At 37.7% G+C, this 15,572-nt stretch overlaps 1 protein-coding gene across 10 annotated transcripts in view; it reads right to left on the bottom strand.

Annotated features, from left to right (window-relative positions):
• The window catches only part of Tanc2 (tetratricopeptide repeat, ankyrin repeat and coiled-coil containing 2), a 311,247-nt gene that overhangs the window by 97,455 nt on the left and 198,220 nt on the right, over positions 1-15,572 (bottom strand). For all 10 annotated transcript variants that reach the window (XM_027427849.2, XM_027427850.2, XM_027427851.2 and 7 more), the window contains one exon: positions 14,763-14,888. In XM_027427849.2, the coding sequence (XP_027283650.1) occupies positions 14,763-14,888 (126 nt within the window). The remainder of the gene's footprint in view (positions 1-14,762; positions 14,889-15,572) is intronic.

Raw genomic sequence — 15,572 nt, 5'->3', positions numbered from 1 at the left:
GCATAAACAAAGCAGAGGTGGTAAAAGGGCACCTTTCTCACTTGACATTTGTGGCTCTGACTGAGACCAGAATGACCAATGCTGGCACTGGACCTGTCTGATGACAAAAAGGACCATGTAGCTCCTTACATAGGAGTCTTCAGTGGCTCTCTCTATACACGCTTTCATGGTCTGTAAGGCTCTGGATGATCAGGACCCTTCCTTCTGGCCCTGCAGTGCCCACCTGCTGTTCTGACTACTTTGCAAGTTCCTTCTTTGGCTGTTCACCTGGTAAGCTTTTCACTCTTTAGACTTTATTGTTACTTTGTCACAGAGGGTTACTTTGTAGAGTTTGTTCCTCTACCTCCATCATTTTCTTTATGCAAAGGCTTGTTTTCTGTCAGAGATAACAGACTTGTTTCTATCAGTGAATTAACAAAATACTGCTTTTTACTTCCTTTTCTCACATTGTAATCTAATGCAACCATTTTTTGTTTGTTGTTTCCTTATTTATCCTTATTTCCTTAGTTACGGTATAAGCTCCATGGAGGTAGAAGTCGTCACTCTTATCAACAGCATATTCAGAATATGAAGTACACAGTAAAGCATCAAGAAATGCTTTCTGAATGAATGAACATTGGAAAACACCTGCTGCAGGGCATTTTATTAGAAGTATTTCACAGGGAAGTGTTTTGTCGCTGTACTGGAGCCCACACATGTCTCCAGAATGAAATTAAAATGAAAAGTTCCTGCTATTTAAGAATCATATTTGCCCTGGCAATCTCAGCCTGTCTCCTAAGTCTTGAATATTTTTCCTTTGAAAGATGTCTTATCCCAGTCACCTCCGCTGACTTCTAAGTGTTCCCACGTCCCTCCCTCAGGTTTCCCCTGTTAATTCTTCAGTTTTGGACATGGCTTCCCTAACTTCACTTACTGCCTAAAACATCTCATACTGAATATTCTATGAGACCAATTTGTATTATGGTATTCCTTCTAAAGTCTCCAATGGCCCTTTTCTGCTATATTAAATCTTAAAATCCTCATCAGATTCTCAGTAATGTAACTCAACTCCCTCTCCCCCCTTTTTTGGAGACAGTCTCTCACTACATAGATCACAATCCTGCCTCAGTCTCATGTCTGGGGATTACTGGCTTTTATGCATCTAAGCAAACACTGTTAACTGAGCTACATCCCCAGCCCTCTGATTTTAGTTTAAATCCATCACTTCCTTTAGCTCATAGTACGTGTTTAATTCAGATGATTTAAAGTCTTTGCCTGGCTAAGTCTAATGTCTCAGATACTTCAGAGTAATTTCTGTCACTTTACTTTTTCTGATAAATAGACATATGTAAAGTTTTTTCTATGTCTTGTAATTGTTTTTGAGAACTTCATTTTGAATACTATTATTTGGTAACTAGGTAGAGATTTTGAAATCTTCCTTTGAAGGTTTGTGTTGTTCTTTGTTTTGATGCTGTAGTCATTCTTTCATTTGTGACTTTTCCAAAGTCACTATGGTCATTATTTTGAGACAAGATCTCAATACACTGCTTAGACTGGTCTCAAACTCTTGGGTCCATGCATGTTTTCTGCTTCAGTCTCCCAAATAGTAGGGACTCCAAGAGCATGTCACTGTGCAAAGACTATTCCTTGTTGTAATCTGGTCCCTAAAGACTATGTTCTATTATCCTGGTAGTCAACTGGTAGTCTCAGAGATTCCATCAAACGTTGAAATTCAACATCATTTTTTATTCATCACTCTCCTGGTTAAGTTTTGCTTAAATTTTAGGGAGGTGAAAAGTTGAAGTCAGTTTTGACGGCTTATGGCTCTTTCAATGGATAGACTGATTCTTCGAGTTCTTCCCTTCATCATTGTCTGTGATGTCACTTGTATCAGTGGCTAGCAACTCAGAGGGGTTTTTGGGTATTTGAGTACCCTTCCTGGATGATGGAGGGAAGGAGGGAGGGAGAACAGGCAGGAGTTGGGGAGGAAGAGGGAAAGAGAAAGTGTGAGCTGGCTGTCTCAGAACTCCAGAGAGGAAGGAGAAAACACAGAGATGGATCAGTTAGCATGATTCATTGCTACATGCCTTAGGAAGTAAAAAGGAAAAGAGTGCAACCCTTGCCCAGGACTGACCAGAAGAGAAATCATAGACTTTCACAAAATCCCTGAAATATTTTTATAGATGTGTCTGTTTCTTTAGGCTGGAGACCTAAGTCCACATAACTGATTTCAAATTTGAATAAAAACCTAATTCTGATGGCAAGATCCAGGCCTTTTCTATTACATTGCATCTATTCTATAGGATGTGGGCATTACATGGGGATTAATTAGGTTTATTGCTGTTTCTTAACTTGTCTTATACTTGCCTTTAAGAATTATGTTTGGAGGCTGGGGAGATAGATCTGTGGGAAGAGTGTGTGCTGTTCAAGTATGAAGACATGAGTTTATATCCTTGGTGTGGCTATGTATGCCTGTAAACCCCAGCCTTCCTGTACTGGGTAGGAAGGAGACATGTCTGGTCAGAGACTGCATTTCCAGTGAAAATCGTTACTGAGAGACTGAGTGGCTTTCTAAACAAACATCTCTTCACGTCTAAGATCATTTTAGATTTGGTTTCAAAGGAGGCTTTTATGAATATGATTAGAGCTAATTTATAATATGGAGTAAGTAGTAATTCAATGTAAAAGCTCCTGGTTTAGAGAGTAATTCTATTAACAGCTGCTGGCACTGGGCATGATGGCACATGCCTGTAACCTCAGCATTTGGAGGCAAAGGCAGGAAGATCACTTCAAGTTTGAGGTCAGCTTAGGTTATACAGAAGAGTTCCAGGTCAATATTGGATATAGAGTAAGACAAAGGCAACATTATCCTGCCGACATATTACTGCATTACATCTTATCCTACTGAGAATGCTTTGACATTTTAAAAAGTTATTTTAAAATTTTTCTAAAAATGTAATCTATTCACAAAAGTCTCAAGAGAAGAACACAGACAAAATTAGACCAGTACCATATGGTAAAACAACTGTAGGCACCAAGAACAGTCAAGAAACAGTTTCTGTACTTCAGTACCTAGGACTTTTGTCAGACTGACATTAAAAGAAAGCCATATTTTTAACATGCCCAATCATAAATTTAGGACAGGACTCTTAGGCAGGGAAGTAGGGAATATTTGTAACTGAATGTTTCTTTATTTTGGATATCAGCACGTTTCAAAGAGCTTTTCTGGGGTAGAAACCACTGAAATATCCCACTGAGAAGTCACTATTGCAACTATGATGGTGCTAAGGGAGAAAGAAGACTTAATCCATACTATTCAGTAATAAAATAGTATGTGCTCTTTTCACTGCAGGCACCAAACAGTACTCCCAGGGCAGCAAGAAGGTAGAAGACCATCTCACCCTAGCCTTTAAAAAATATTCCAGCAAACTATTATTATCTATAATTTAGTTTGAAATGCTCATAGAAAGTCAGGTTAAGTATGATGTGTGCAGATAAGAGATATGAAAAAGATAAAATCAGGGTTGTGGGTATATAAACACTTATTAATTTTTAAAAACTATATAACTGATGACATTTCCTAATAAAATGATAGAAAAAAATTCCAAAAAAAAAAAAAAAGCATTCAATAAGATAAGCTCTGGAAAGAAACTTTTTCAAGGGATAAGAGAACCACTCTCCTGGGCTTGTGGGATACCTCTGTGGATAAAGGTGCTTGCCACCAAGCCTGATCGGAGTTCAATCCCCAGGACCCACATGGTGGAGAGAACTAACTTCCATGGGGACATGCTATGATGCATGCACAAGCCCACACAAACATGCTCGCGCGCGCGCACACACACACACACAACATTAATCAATAAATATAACCCTCCCCCAAACCAACTCAGACTCAGTGTGTGTATCTTTTCAATGTATATTATGCTTGTGGCAACAAATGAATTATTTCTAGGAATGTTCTTTTATGAGTTCATTACTAATTATAATTATATACTTAGGCTTATAGAAAAAACTTTTAAAAAAGGCAAGGGTAGACTTTAAAAAAGAAGGAAAACCAAATCCACCCAGGATGCACCAAAGTTAAGGAACCTGCTCACCCAAATGTAAACATAAAGGAGGGCTCTTGTCTAAATAGCTTTTGACTAAAGCACACTCGTTCATGGAAAACACCATGAGTCATTTAAAACAGTCAGTTACAGGACCACAGAAGAAAGACTGTACATAACAGACAGGGTCTGGCACAAACAGAAGCGCAGCTGTACTAGCCTGCATTCTTCTATAATGAATACAAAGCCTAGCCCGGAAGCACCTCTGTTCCTCAGTGCAAAAGATCATTTCAGGCTCATTCTTAGGGTTCATGCCATGCATATAATTCTCAACACAAAACAAGAGAGAAAACATATCTGCATCAAACAAAATCTGATATTACTAACAAATACAACAAACACACACATACAGCACCCCACAAAAGTCCTATTTATTGAGGCAGGTTTTTTTCTGGGGAGCTCAGGTCTGGCATGGAATTTCCAATCCTCCTTCATCAGCCTCCCGAATACTAGGATTACAGGTGTGAGTATGCTTACACCAATTTAGTTCGTCTTTAAAAAATAAGTTTTTAAAACTTTATTATTATTATTATGTGAATGATCATGTGTGTATGTGTGAGAGAGGGGGAGAAGGGGGAGAGAGACAGAGACAGAGAGAGAGACAGGGGAGAGAGAGAGAGAGAGACAGGAGAGAGAGAGAGAGAGAAAGAGAGAAAGAGAGAGACAGAGAGAGACAGAGACAGAGACAGAGACACAGAGACACAGAGAGATTATGGGTGTGCATGTTCCATGGCACTCTGGCTCTGGCTTACTTATTCTTAAGAAATATTTAGGGCTGGAAATAGATTGCTCAGCAGATAAAGACATCTTGCCACCAAGCCTGATGATCTGAGTTTGATCTTTAGGACCCTCATGATGGAAGGAGAGAAATGACTCGCTGGTTATCCTCTTATATTTGTGAGTGCACACACATAGAGTCCATAGAATAAAGCTAAAAATGAAAAAAAAAGACACACAGAGGTAAATATTTAACCAAGGTAGGAGATCACTTGTCTACTGAGTTTCCACAAGGACTGATTAATTGACAAGAGTCAAGTCTTATTTCTTCTGGGTTCTCTAGGAAAAAACTAATGGAGGCAGGTATTCCTATCTCAGGAAGTGAAATTCTGAAGAAGTGAAACAATTTGAATCAGATTCTATAAAAATGATGTAAAGACAATGATCTTAAAATGTTTATGCTACAGTAATTCTGTTAATATAGAGAAGGCAGAAACACCTTTTGGATGAGCAGGAAAACATGGCAGATTAGATAAAATGGTGGACTCAGTACTAAGGTGCCTCAGTTTGAATCTGTCTCTGTTAGTTTTCTCATCTTCAAGTAAGGTCAACAGCACTGCTCTGGAGAATTAGTACAATTGTTTTGGGCAATGTACAACTGCTATCACTTCCTACATCATGAACCCAAATAGACACTTAGTGAGACCCTTTAATCATCTCTTCCACAGACATCTATTCAAGAAAACAAAGAGGATACTGAACACACTGGCTCTTTTCAGGACCTTTTCCCTTTACAGTTTCTGCTTTATCTCCCTTCTTTCCTTAGCCACCCAATTTTTTTCCTTAATTTAAATTTTTCTCTTTCTTTCTTTCTTTTTTTTTTTTTGTTTTTTTGAGACAGGGTTTCTCTGTGTAAGCCTTGACTGTCTTGGAACTGACACTTTAGACCAGGCTGGTCTTGAACTCACAGAGGTCCTCCTGCCTCTGCCTCCCAAGTGCTGGGATTAAAGATGTGCACCACTATTGCCCAGCGCAATCTTTTCAAAGAACCATATTAGCAATCTTCTTTCACAGTTATAACTCAGAGCCTGGCTTCAACTCATGTCACTGGGCTGGAATTATTCTGGTTAATGTCACTGATATCTTTCTGTTAAGTAAGTGATTTATTTTCAGTCTTTATATATAATTACTCTTAGGATTTCACACTGTTAAACCAATCCCTAATTCTTGATGGGGTCTTCCTTTATGGTCATACCTAAAATACTAGAATCCTTGGTTTCTATATTACTGTCCCTCCACCCCATCTCAAGGGCAGAGATTAAAGTGTGTCACAGCTTTTTAAAGAGACAAGGCTCCCAGGCTTCTAATTTCTATTCTAGACTTGAACCCTAAACTCCTGTACAACATTTCCAACAATTCATGACCATTATCAATGTAGCTGTGCCTGGTGGTGTGGGCCTGTAGTTCTGGCTACTCTGGGAAGCTATGATAGGAGGGTTACTGTGTCAAGGTTTTCCTGGGCTAGTGAATTTCATGCTAGCCCGACAACTTAATGAGACCCTACCTTAAAATAAAAAGTGGTTCAGGGTTGCAGGTAGACCTGGGTAGCTTGATTTGAACACAGGAGGCTCTAGGTTCAATATCCACTATTTGGGGAAAAACAAGTCATCTATTTGAATATTTCACAGGCATCACAAACTTTAAGAAATTTCACCAAGATTATCTAACTTCCTCACTCTATTCTTGTTTTTCCATTTGTCTCCATAGTTTGTAAAGTATCACCACGTAGTTTGGTCTTCTAAGATAAAAACTTGGGACTTACCTAGGATTTCTTCTTACTTCATCATAATAATTAATTGTTTCTGGTCACAGTGTTACCAGTTTTTTAAAGACAGGGCAATATGTATAACTATGTAGCCAAGGATGACTCTAAATCTCTGATCCTCCTGCTCTGTTTATATGGTGCTAGGAATCACACGCAGGACATGCTAGGTAGGCATTCTACCAACTGAGCTATATCTCCATATCCTGAGCTGTATCCTTATATCCTATAGGACACTGGTCTTATGGGAAAACATTTGTTTAAAAACTAATCTAGAATCACTCTTGATTGGAATCTTCAGGAAGAGGACAAGAATCTTCAGAGAACAATAAAAGAAACAAGGAAAAACCCAGTTCCTGGAATGATTACTACTTTTTATATATTACATCAAATTCAGCACCTCAATATATAGGGAAAATACAAAAAGTAATGCTTTAAAATGAGAAATATTTGATAACATACTTATATAACTATGTCAATACAGTTTGAGTTTTGTGTTTAGATTGCCAGCATTGAAAATGAGATATACTTATTTTTGGATATATCAAAAAATAGTTATTTTAATACTTGAAATTTAAGAGTAAATATTTCTTAATTATTTAAACATTTAGTAATTTCTTATTTAAATTTATTAATGAAATGGCTATAGCCTCGCAAATGAAATTTCCAGTTCTGCAATTTTATTAGTATCTTGGGAAGTTATTCTATAAAAATATTTACACATAAAACTTAAATCATTTTAATAAATTAAAAATGTTCTGGAAAGACACCAGCCTTACTGACATTATGGTTACTTCAACTGACTTTTATATTTTTGAGGAATCTTAATGTAGAGTTGATTCTTGAAGTTTAATTCAGTTGAAAACACCTCTTTTAGGATGATGTGGTATAAAAATCTTTCTCAAAGGTTACTTTTCCCCTGCAGGTCTAGTAGGAAACTGTATTAGATCTTATTTGAGTTTTCTAACTGTAAAACTTAGTAATTTACCAAGTAAGACTGGTTTATATAAAAACAGGATCTGTGTGTATGAAGAACAACTGTAACTTAGTGATTAGCTAAACAAAACAAAACAAACTACATCATGAGGACAGCCAGACAGCCCAGTGGGTGAAGGTACCTGCCAGCCTGACGACCTGAGCGTGATCCCCAGGACATGTGTAATAGACGGAGAACAATGCTTCAAGCTGTCCTCTGATATCCACACACATGCCACAGCACATGTGCACCCTCTTATCCTAACAAAATAATAAAATGCAATAAAAAATTTAAAAAATCACGGCCAGACTACTCAAATAAAGCACAGTCTAGTTTTTATCAGATTTTCAAAGAAATTCAGTGGAAACAGTGAATTTTCAACTTTTAAGGCACTTTGCAGAAGAGCTGGCTGTGGGAAAAGGGAGCAATCACATGTAACTAGAATACATGGTCTACTATCTTAATAGTTATATGAAGGCATTTTTGTGAATGTAAGCTTTCTCTAGCTTTTGAATTTACTTAAGAAGGATATTTAATATTGCTTATAAAAATAATGAACTATGATAAAAATACTGATGGAAACATTCCCTTGTAAATGTGTCAGCTAGGCAGGCAATAATCTGGATGACTAAGCAACCCCAGGGCTACATGACTCAGTAGGCTAATGCAATAGCATTCAGCTTTATGACAGGCATCTTAGTCAGCTTCATAAAGAATTCATTGTTTCAGAAATGTGAGGGATTTATATATGCTGTGATGCACTGATTTTATTTAATGAAAATTAAACTTACTGCTTTGAAAGCAGGAACTCAAGAAAGCCAAGTTAACTGTTCCAGGGCCAGTTTTACAAAACTGTGCCAATGAACTGGACGACCATTTGCACACATACCCTGGATCCTAGTGTCTACCAAATCAGCAATTAACTAAACAGAAAGTCTGTAAATGTCTTTATGTAATGAGATTTAGTAACATAATCTTTTCAAGCAAAACAGTATGATTATAATTTAACAATAGGCAGGTTAGGGTCTTATCACTAATGATTTTTCATTTAATTTATCACAAGTAGCTATTATCTGAAGTCACTAGGCTAGAGAGCATTTATATTGTGTATTTAACTCTCTGGCTCCCTTTTGATATTCTACCATAGATGTTTTTTTTTCTATGGCATTAAAGACTTACTTCATTAAGGTGGTCAAAAACAGTAAGATGTTTCAGGATATTTTTAGCATAATCCTATTCAATACAATGGTGAATAAATAAAAAATAATACTCTTAAGTAATTTAAAACCTTTAGTCAAAAAAAGTTTCATAAAGTTAATTCAATTTACTATTCTTCAAAGACAGGCTTTAAGGGCAGGCTAGCAGTTATGTACTCTGTACTAGAATACCACCTTTTATGATGACTTCACAATTTGAATTTAAGCCTTTGAATAGGCTATAGCTAGGAATCTACTACCCTGCTGCAAAGGGACTCTGGACAGTGTACTTGTGTGACTTCCTTCTTTTTGTTATTGGGCTGAGTTTCTGGAAACATCAGTTTTGGTAGAACAGTTGGTCAGAACAGCTGTATTGAAAAAGAAAAGGGCCTTTCACTAATGAAGCCAATGTTAAAATATGTGTCTCGAAGATCCAAAAATTCTAGCTTAGTTAATACTCTAATAGCTTTTGTATTAGTAGTCAAAACATAATTAGTTTTATGATTAAACAATTTAGTTACTGCTAAGATAATTTTTAAATGAACTTTAATCACAAACCATGCTTATAAACAACTAACATCTAAAACTCTCTCAATATATTCCCTCTTTTATATTTCTTAAAACAGAACATATAATCCTTGAAACAGAAAACTTATCTTCAATTACAGTGATAATCTCTTAACTGTTTATTAAAGAGTCTGGGAGCCCTTGGGGGTTTCCAAGACATGTCTGGTGTCCTTAAAACTGAAGCTGTTCTCATTGAGTTAGTTTTTTCACAACTAACTGTACAGTGGACCTATTCACACCTTCTTAATGTTAGCATGTGACAAATCATATTATTTATAAAATGAAAAATATTTATTTAATGTGTATGAGTGTTTTCTTTTGGCTGTATACATATATGCACACCATGTGTATGTCTGGTGCCTACAGAGGTCAAAAGAGGCCACTGGGTCCCCTGGAAGTGGAGTTATGGATGGTTGTGAGCCACCATGTGGGTGCTGGGGAACACACTTGTGTTTTTATAAGAGCAGTAGTGCTCTTAACCACTAAGCCATCTTTCTAGGCCTTGAATATACAGACATTTTAATAATTTCTATTACTTAAAAAAAACCTATTAGTACATTTAACAGCTAAAACTAGTATCTGACATATTAGTTTATAATATGGTAAATAGTACCTCAAGTTATATAAATAAAGCTTTTTAGAATCCTCAATAATGACGCTGGGCATTGGTGGCGCACGCCTTTAATCCCAGCACTCGGGAGGCAGAGGCAGATGGATCTCTGTGAGTTCAAGGCTAGCCTGGTCTACAGAGCGAGTGCCAGGATAGGCTCCAAAGCTACACAGAGAAACCCTGTCTCGAAAAACCAAAAAAAAAAAAAAAAAAAAAAAAAAAAAAACCAAAGGGGAAAAAAAAAAAAAGAATCTCAATAATGTTAGAGTATAGCCGAGTAGATACGTTTCAGGCTGTCTTTATACTTGAAATCAGTTAGCCAATACAATTAATTATCACTGGATATACAACAGTTGCACAGTATATATCTTTAAAGACTTAGAATCATATAACACTAGAATTGTGGCTTAAAAAATCATTTCAGGGCTGGAGAGATGGCTCAGTGGTTAAAGAGTTTGCTGACCTAGATGCCCCTCAACTGAAGAATGGATATAGAAAATGTGGTACATTTACACATGGAGTACTACTCAGCAGAAAAAAAAATGGAATCTTGAAATTCGCAGGCAAATAGATGGAACTAGAAGAAAGCATTCTGAGTAAGGTAACCCAGTCACAAAAAGACAAACACAGTATGTACTCACTCATACATGGTTATCAGACACAGAGCAAAGGATTACCAGCCTACAATCCACACCTCCAGAGAAGCTAGGAAACAAGGAGGACCCTAAGAGAGACATACATGGTCCCCTGGAGAAGGGGAAAGGGATAAGATCTCCTGAGAAAATTGGGAGCGGGGGGGGGGGGGGGGAGAGGTAGCTAAGAGAATGAGAAGGGAAGAAAATGAGAGGTGAGGAGGACATGAGGGAGCAGGAAGGTTGAGTTGGGGGGAACAGAGGACAGCAAGATAAGAGATACCATAATAGAGGGCGCCATTATAGGTTTAAAGAGAAATCTGGCACTAGGGAAATGTCCAGATATCTGTAAGAATGACTCCAACTAAGAATCTAAGAAATAGTGGAGCGGCTACCTTAAATGCCCTTCCCCTAAAATGAGATTGATGACTACTTTATATGCCATTCTAGAGCCCTCATCCAGTGGCTGATGGAAGCAGAAGCAGAGACCGACAGCTAAGTACTGAGACAAACTCCTGGAATCCAGTTGTAGAGAGGGAGGAGTGATGAGCAAAGGGGTCAAGACCACATTTCGAAAACCCTCAGAAACAGCTGACCTGAACAAGAGGGAGCTCATGGACCCCAGACTGATAGCTGGGAAACCAGCATAGGACTGATCCAGACCCCATGAACATGGGTGTCAGTGAGGAGGCCTCGGCAATCTATGGCACCTCTGGTAGTGGATCAGTATTTATCCCTAGTGTATGAATGGACTTTGGGAGCCCATTCCCCATAGAGGGATACTCCCTCAGCCTAGACAGATGGGGGAGGGCCTAGGCCTTCCCCAAATGATGTGACAGACTTTGATGATCCCCATGGAAGGCCTCACCCTCCCTGGGGAGCAGAAGGGGGATGGGATAGGGGGAATCAGTGTGGGGAGGGAATGGAAGGATGGGAGGGAGAGGGAACTGGGATTGATATGGAAAATAAGATTATTTCTAATTTAAATAAAAAAAGAAAAAAAAGAGAATTTGGAATTTGCTGCTTTTATAGAGGACTGGACTTCAGTTCTGAGCACCCACATTGAGCAGCTCACAATCTCCAGCAACTTCAGCTCTAGGGAGTCTGAAACCTTTTGCTGGCCTGAGTGGGCACCTGCATACGTGTGTACATACATCCAGACTCATACATATACAAACAAAACAAAACCCTACTTCATAGGCCTGGGAGTGTAACTCAGTGGCAGAGAGTTTGTGGCTCTAGGTTCAGTTTCCAGGACAGATGAAAATATATAGTTTTTTTTGTTTAGTTATTTGTGTATGTATGTGCCACAATGAGTAGGGTGGAGGTCCAAGGACAGCTTGCAGGAGTTAGTTCTCTCCATTTATCTGTGGGTCTTCAGGATTGAACTCAGGTTATCAGGCCTAAGGGTAAGTGCCTTTACCTGCTGTGCTATCTCATTGGCCTCTAGAAATATATAATACTAAAATAATTTTCAACTATGTTATTGCTTTTTGGGGAACAAGGTAGTTTTACTTCAATTATAAGCAGGAAAAGTGGATTTCAAACTGAATCTGACTGTAATTTGTATGTTTTTAAATGAAATTATGAAACACAATGTAACAAGCTTGTGTCAGGAAAACAATCTGATTATATATCTAACCGGAAGTGAGAAGTTTTGGACATAATAATTGTAAGTTCTAAAGGCTTGCTAAGAAGGTCTATAGTCTGTCCAAGTTTGCTTTCTTTTCCCATCAATGTTCTTTATTTCATAGCATAAGTCATCCCACTTCTTTGTAAACCGTGATCAAGATAACATGTTACTTTTTGGCTCCTGATTATTCTCCAGAGGCTCTACCTGAATTACAGTATACTAATTTTAGAAGGCCAAACTCCTAAGTAAACGCCCTATCTCTTTGGATCAATACACTTAACTGGAAAGCATGTTCTAAGCTTTTAGACTGCCCAGTGGAAACCTCTTGAAAAAGAGCAATCTGAGGAGACTGAAACACTAACACAGCATCTTCACTAATGGGAAAGATACACTAGGTACTAATGTAAAGTTTTTGCAAGGGATATGAAATTAGCATCATTATCAACACATTTCAGGATAAAAGGTAGGTATACTTTGAGAAGACCTTTGGATGCACTTTTATTATTTGAGTGTTCAGAATGAAGCTCAACATAATGAAAAAAAATCTTTGTTATAACCAAGATATAACTGATATTTGTGTGTAAATAACAGCCTCACCAGAATTGATATGATTTTGTATCACCAAAATCTTAAGTCTTTTGATACTAGAAGCATGTATGTAGTATCAAAAAGATTAAATTAACAGAGCTGAAATCTGTCATTTTTTCTATGTAGTACAACACCTGTGATTAGAAAATGAAACACTGTTATGTTTTCCAGTAATGAAATATGAGGTGATATCAATGTGGAAGATCTGCAAACAAATCTGAAGGTCTAGACAGTAGTTATGTTCACTTATTTAATAATCCTGTACACTGTGGTCTTGGAACAAGTAAGTTATTCTTCTCATGTAGTGCTTGACATAATTCCACTTTCTTTTTGAAAAACTGTTCTTTAGACTTATTTATTTAGTGTGCTCATGTGTGGAGGTCAGAGCACAACTTTTGAGAGTCAGTTCTCCTCCTATCATGTAGGTCCTGGAAATCAATCTCAAGTTTTCAGACTTGGTGGCAAGTGTCCTTGATCTGCTGAGCTATTTTTCCTTGCTGGCTTAAATCCCATTTTCTGAACATACCAACTAACTAGCATATGGCAAAGTATAAACATGATAAATATGGAGAAAGATTAGAAATCAAACTAAGATTATAACTATCATTAATGTGACTACAGTAACATATTATAATATAGCAAAACAATCAATCATTTTATGCCCCTATTTGCTTAGCCATTATTGAAAAAGCTATGAAGAAAATGGTTCCCAGAATGAGTAGGCATGAGTAAGTTCTGTGCTGTGTGAGAAGTGCATATGTCACTCACTACATTGCTTAGGGTAGGACATAGGACAAAAGAGGAGAGCAAAAGCAGTATGTAAATAAGCTATAAAATAAAAAAAAAGATTGCTATAGATTGCTAGATATCAGAGGAATGCTCCTTGCTAAAAGCTATCAGAGAGGATTCATTTTGAGCAAAAAGGCACAGAGAGAGAACAGTCTCCTCAACGAGATTATTCTCATAGTAAAATGAAGGAAAAGACTATATTTCTCGTGTAGCATAGACACCGCCACAGAGAAGGTAGAGAAAGGTTCCTGTAATTGTTAATCTTCATGATAACAACTTGAATGGATTTAGAATCACCATAGAAACACACCTTTAAGGAGTGTCCATGAAGATATTTCCAGAAAGGTTTAACTGAAGAGAGAAGACCCCCCTGAATGTGGACGGTACCATCCCATGGGTTGGGGTCCTGGACTGAATAAAAGGAAGAGTGAGTTTGGGCACTGTCATTCATGTTTCTGTGCTTCCTGACCAGGAATGCAGTGTGACCAGTTGCTTTGTGTTCCCGTTGACATGACTTCCTTGCTATGATGAACTACACCCTCCAACTCTGACCTACAAATAAGCTCTTCCATCCTTAAGATTCTGCCATAACAATGAGGAAAGTAACTAATAAAATGCATAAGTGAGTGAAAGGATGTTGGTTAAATGTTGTCAGGAGTGTCTGAAACACCAAGAAAGTAAATGTACTACATGTTACTAGAAATGGTCATTAGAATAAAATGAGAGCAGGGTGTGGTGGCGCACACCTTTAAACCCAGCACTTGGGAGGCAGAGGCAGGTGGATCTCTGTGAGTTCAGGGCCAGCCTGGTCTACAGAGAGTTCCAGGAAACCCTGTCCCGAAAAAAAAAATGAGAATAATTGTATAGTAAAATACAGATCAGTAAGTAGGTTACCGCCAATATGGCTAGAGCTGAGGTTGGTCAACAGTTGTTTCCTTCCTCACTCCTAGCTCTTCCTGTTTGGTTTCCTTCAAAATGACAACATGTTTCCACCAGTACAACCTATGCAACTAGCCAGTTACATATTAAAGTAGAGCATCTCACTTCTTAAAAGGAAGATCAAAATTGGGGACAGGAGAATAAGAACTTAAAAACATATCCATTTTCACCTGTTCTCAGGCACCCCTATAGCCCTCTGTATTCTGACCTCTTAGATCCTGCTGTGTGCGAACACCACCCATACTCTGTCTTGGCATTCGAAGAGAAGTTCTCAAAGGAGTATGCCTCTGCTCATCCAGGTAGGCAAGATCCTCCAAGTGGGCAGAGCTCGTGGCTAACAAGACAGAAAATAGATAGTTACCATGCATAAGTTAGCAAAAGTTTAAAAAAGCATCTAGTTGCTATCTTCCATACCTTTGAATCAATGCTTACACCAGCAGAAAATACACCCTTAACAATATATATTTCACTTATTCTATGCCTTTGAAAGACCAAGCATTTGCCGGGTGATGGTGGTGTACACCTTTAATCCCAGCATTTGGGAGGCAGAGGCAGGCAGATCTCTCTCTGGTAGTACAAGGCCAACCTGGTTTTCAGAGAGAGTTCCAGAACAGGGCTGTTACACAGAGAAACCCTGTCTAGAAACAAAACAAAACAAAACAAAAACAAAACCCAAGTATTTAAATAAAAATTAAAATTTCATTCTACCTGATTCTTTAAGACGCAATATCACAGACCTATCATCTGCCAAGAGGTTCTATTATATTAACAGAGAAATATATTTCCTATTCAAATAGATAAACAGAAACAAACTAGAAAAGTCTAAACTTATCACTTTATTAAGTTGTAGATAATGATAGAAGCAACTTAGTATTTGAAAACAAGTATCCAGTCTAATATAAAATGCTATTTTGCTTTTAAATGTCTGAATCCTGAAAATTACAAGAAACAAAAGGGAAATTTCTTGATGTTGCTGAAACAGACAGATTTTCTACTAAAAATTAAAGAAAAATAAAAC

Source organism: Cricetulus griseus, chromosome 7 (genome assembly GCF_003668045.3).
Source record: "Cricetulus griseus strain 17A/GY chromosome 7, alternate assembly CriGri-PICRH-1.0, whole genome shotgun sequence".
In the NCBI taxonomy this organism is placed as follows: Eukaryota; Metazoa; Chordata; class Mammalia; order Rodentia; family Cricetidae; genus Cricetulus; species Cricetulus griseus.
The sequence above is the reverse complement of the archived record's forward strand: the minus strand, read 5'-3'. Positions and strand labels throughout refer to the sequence as shown.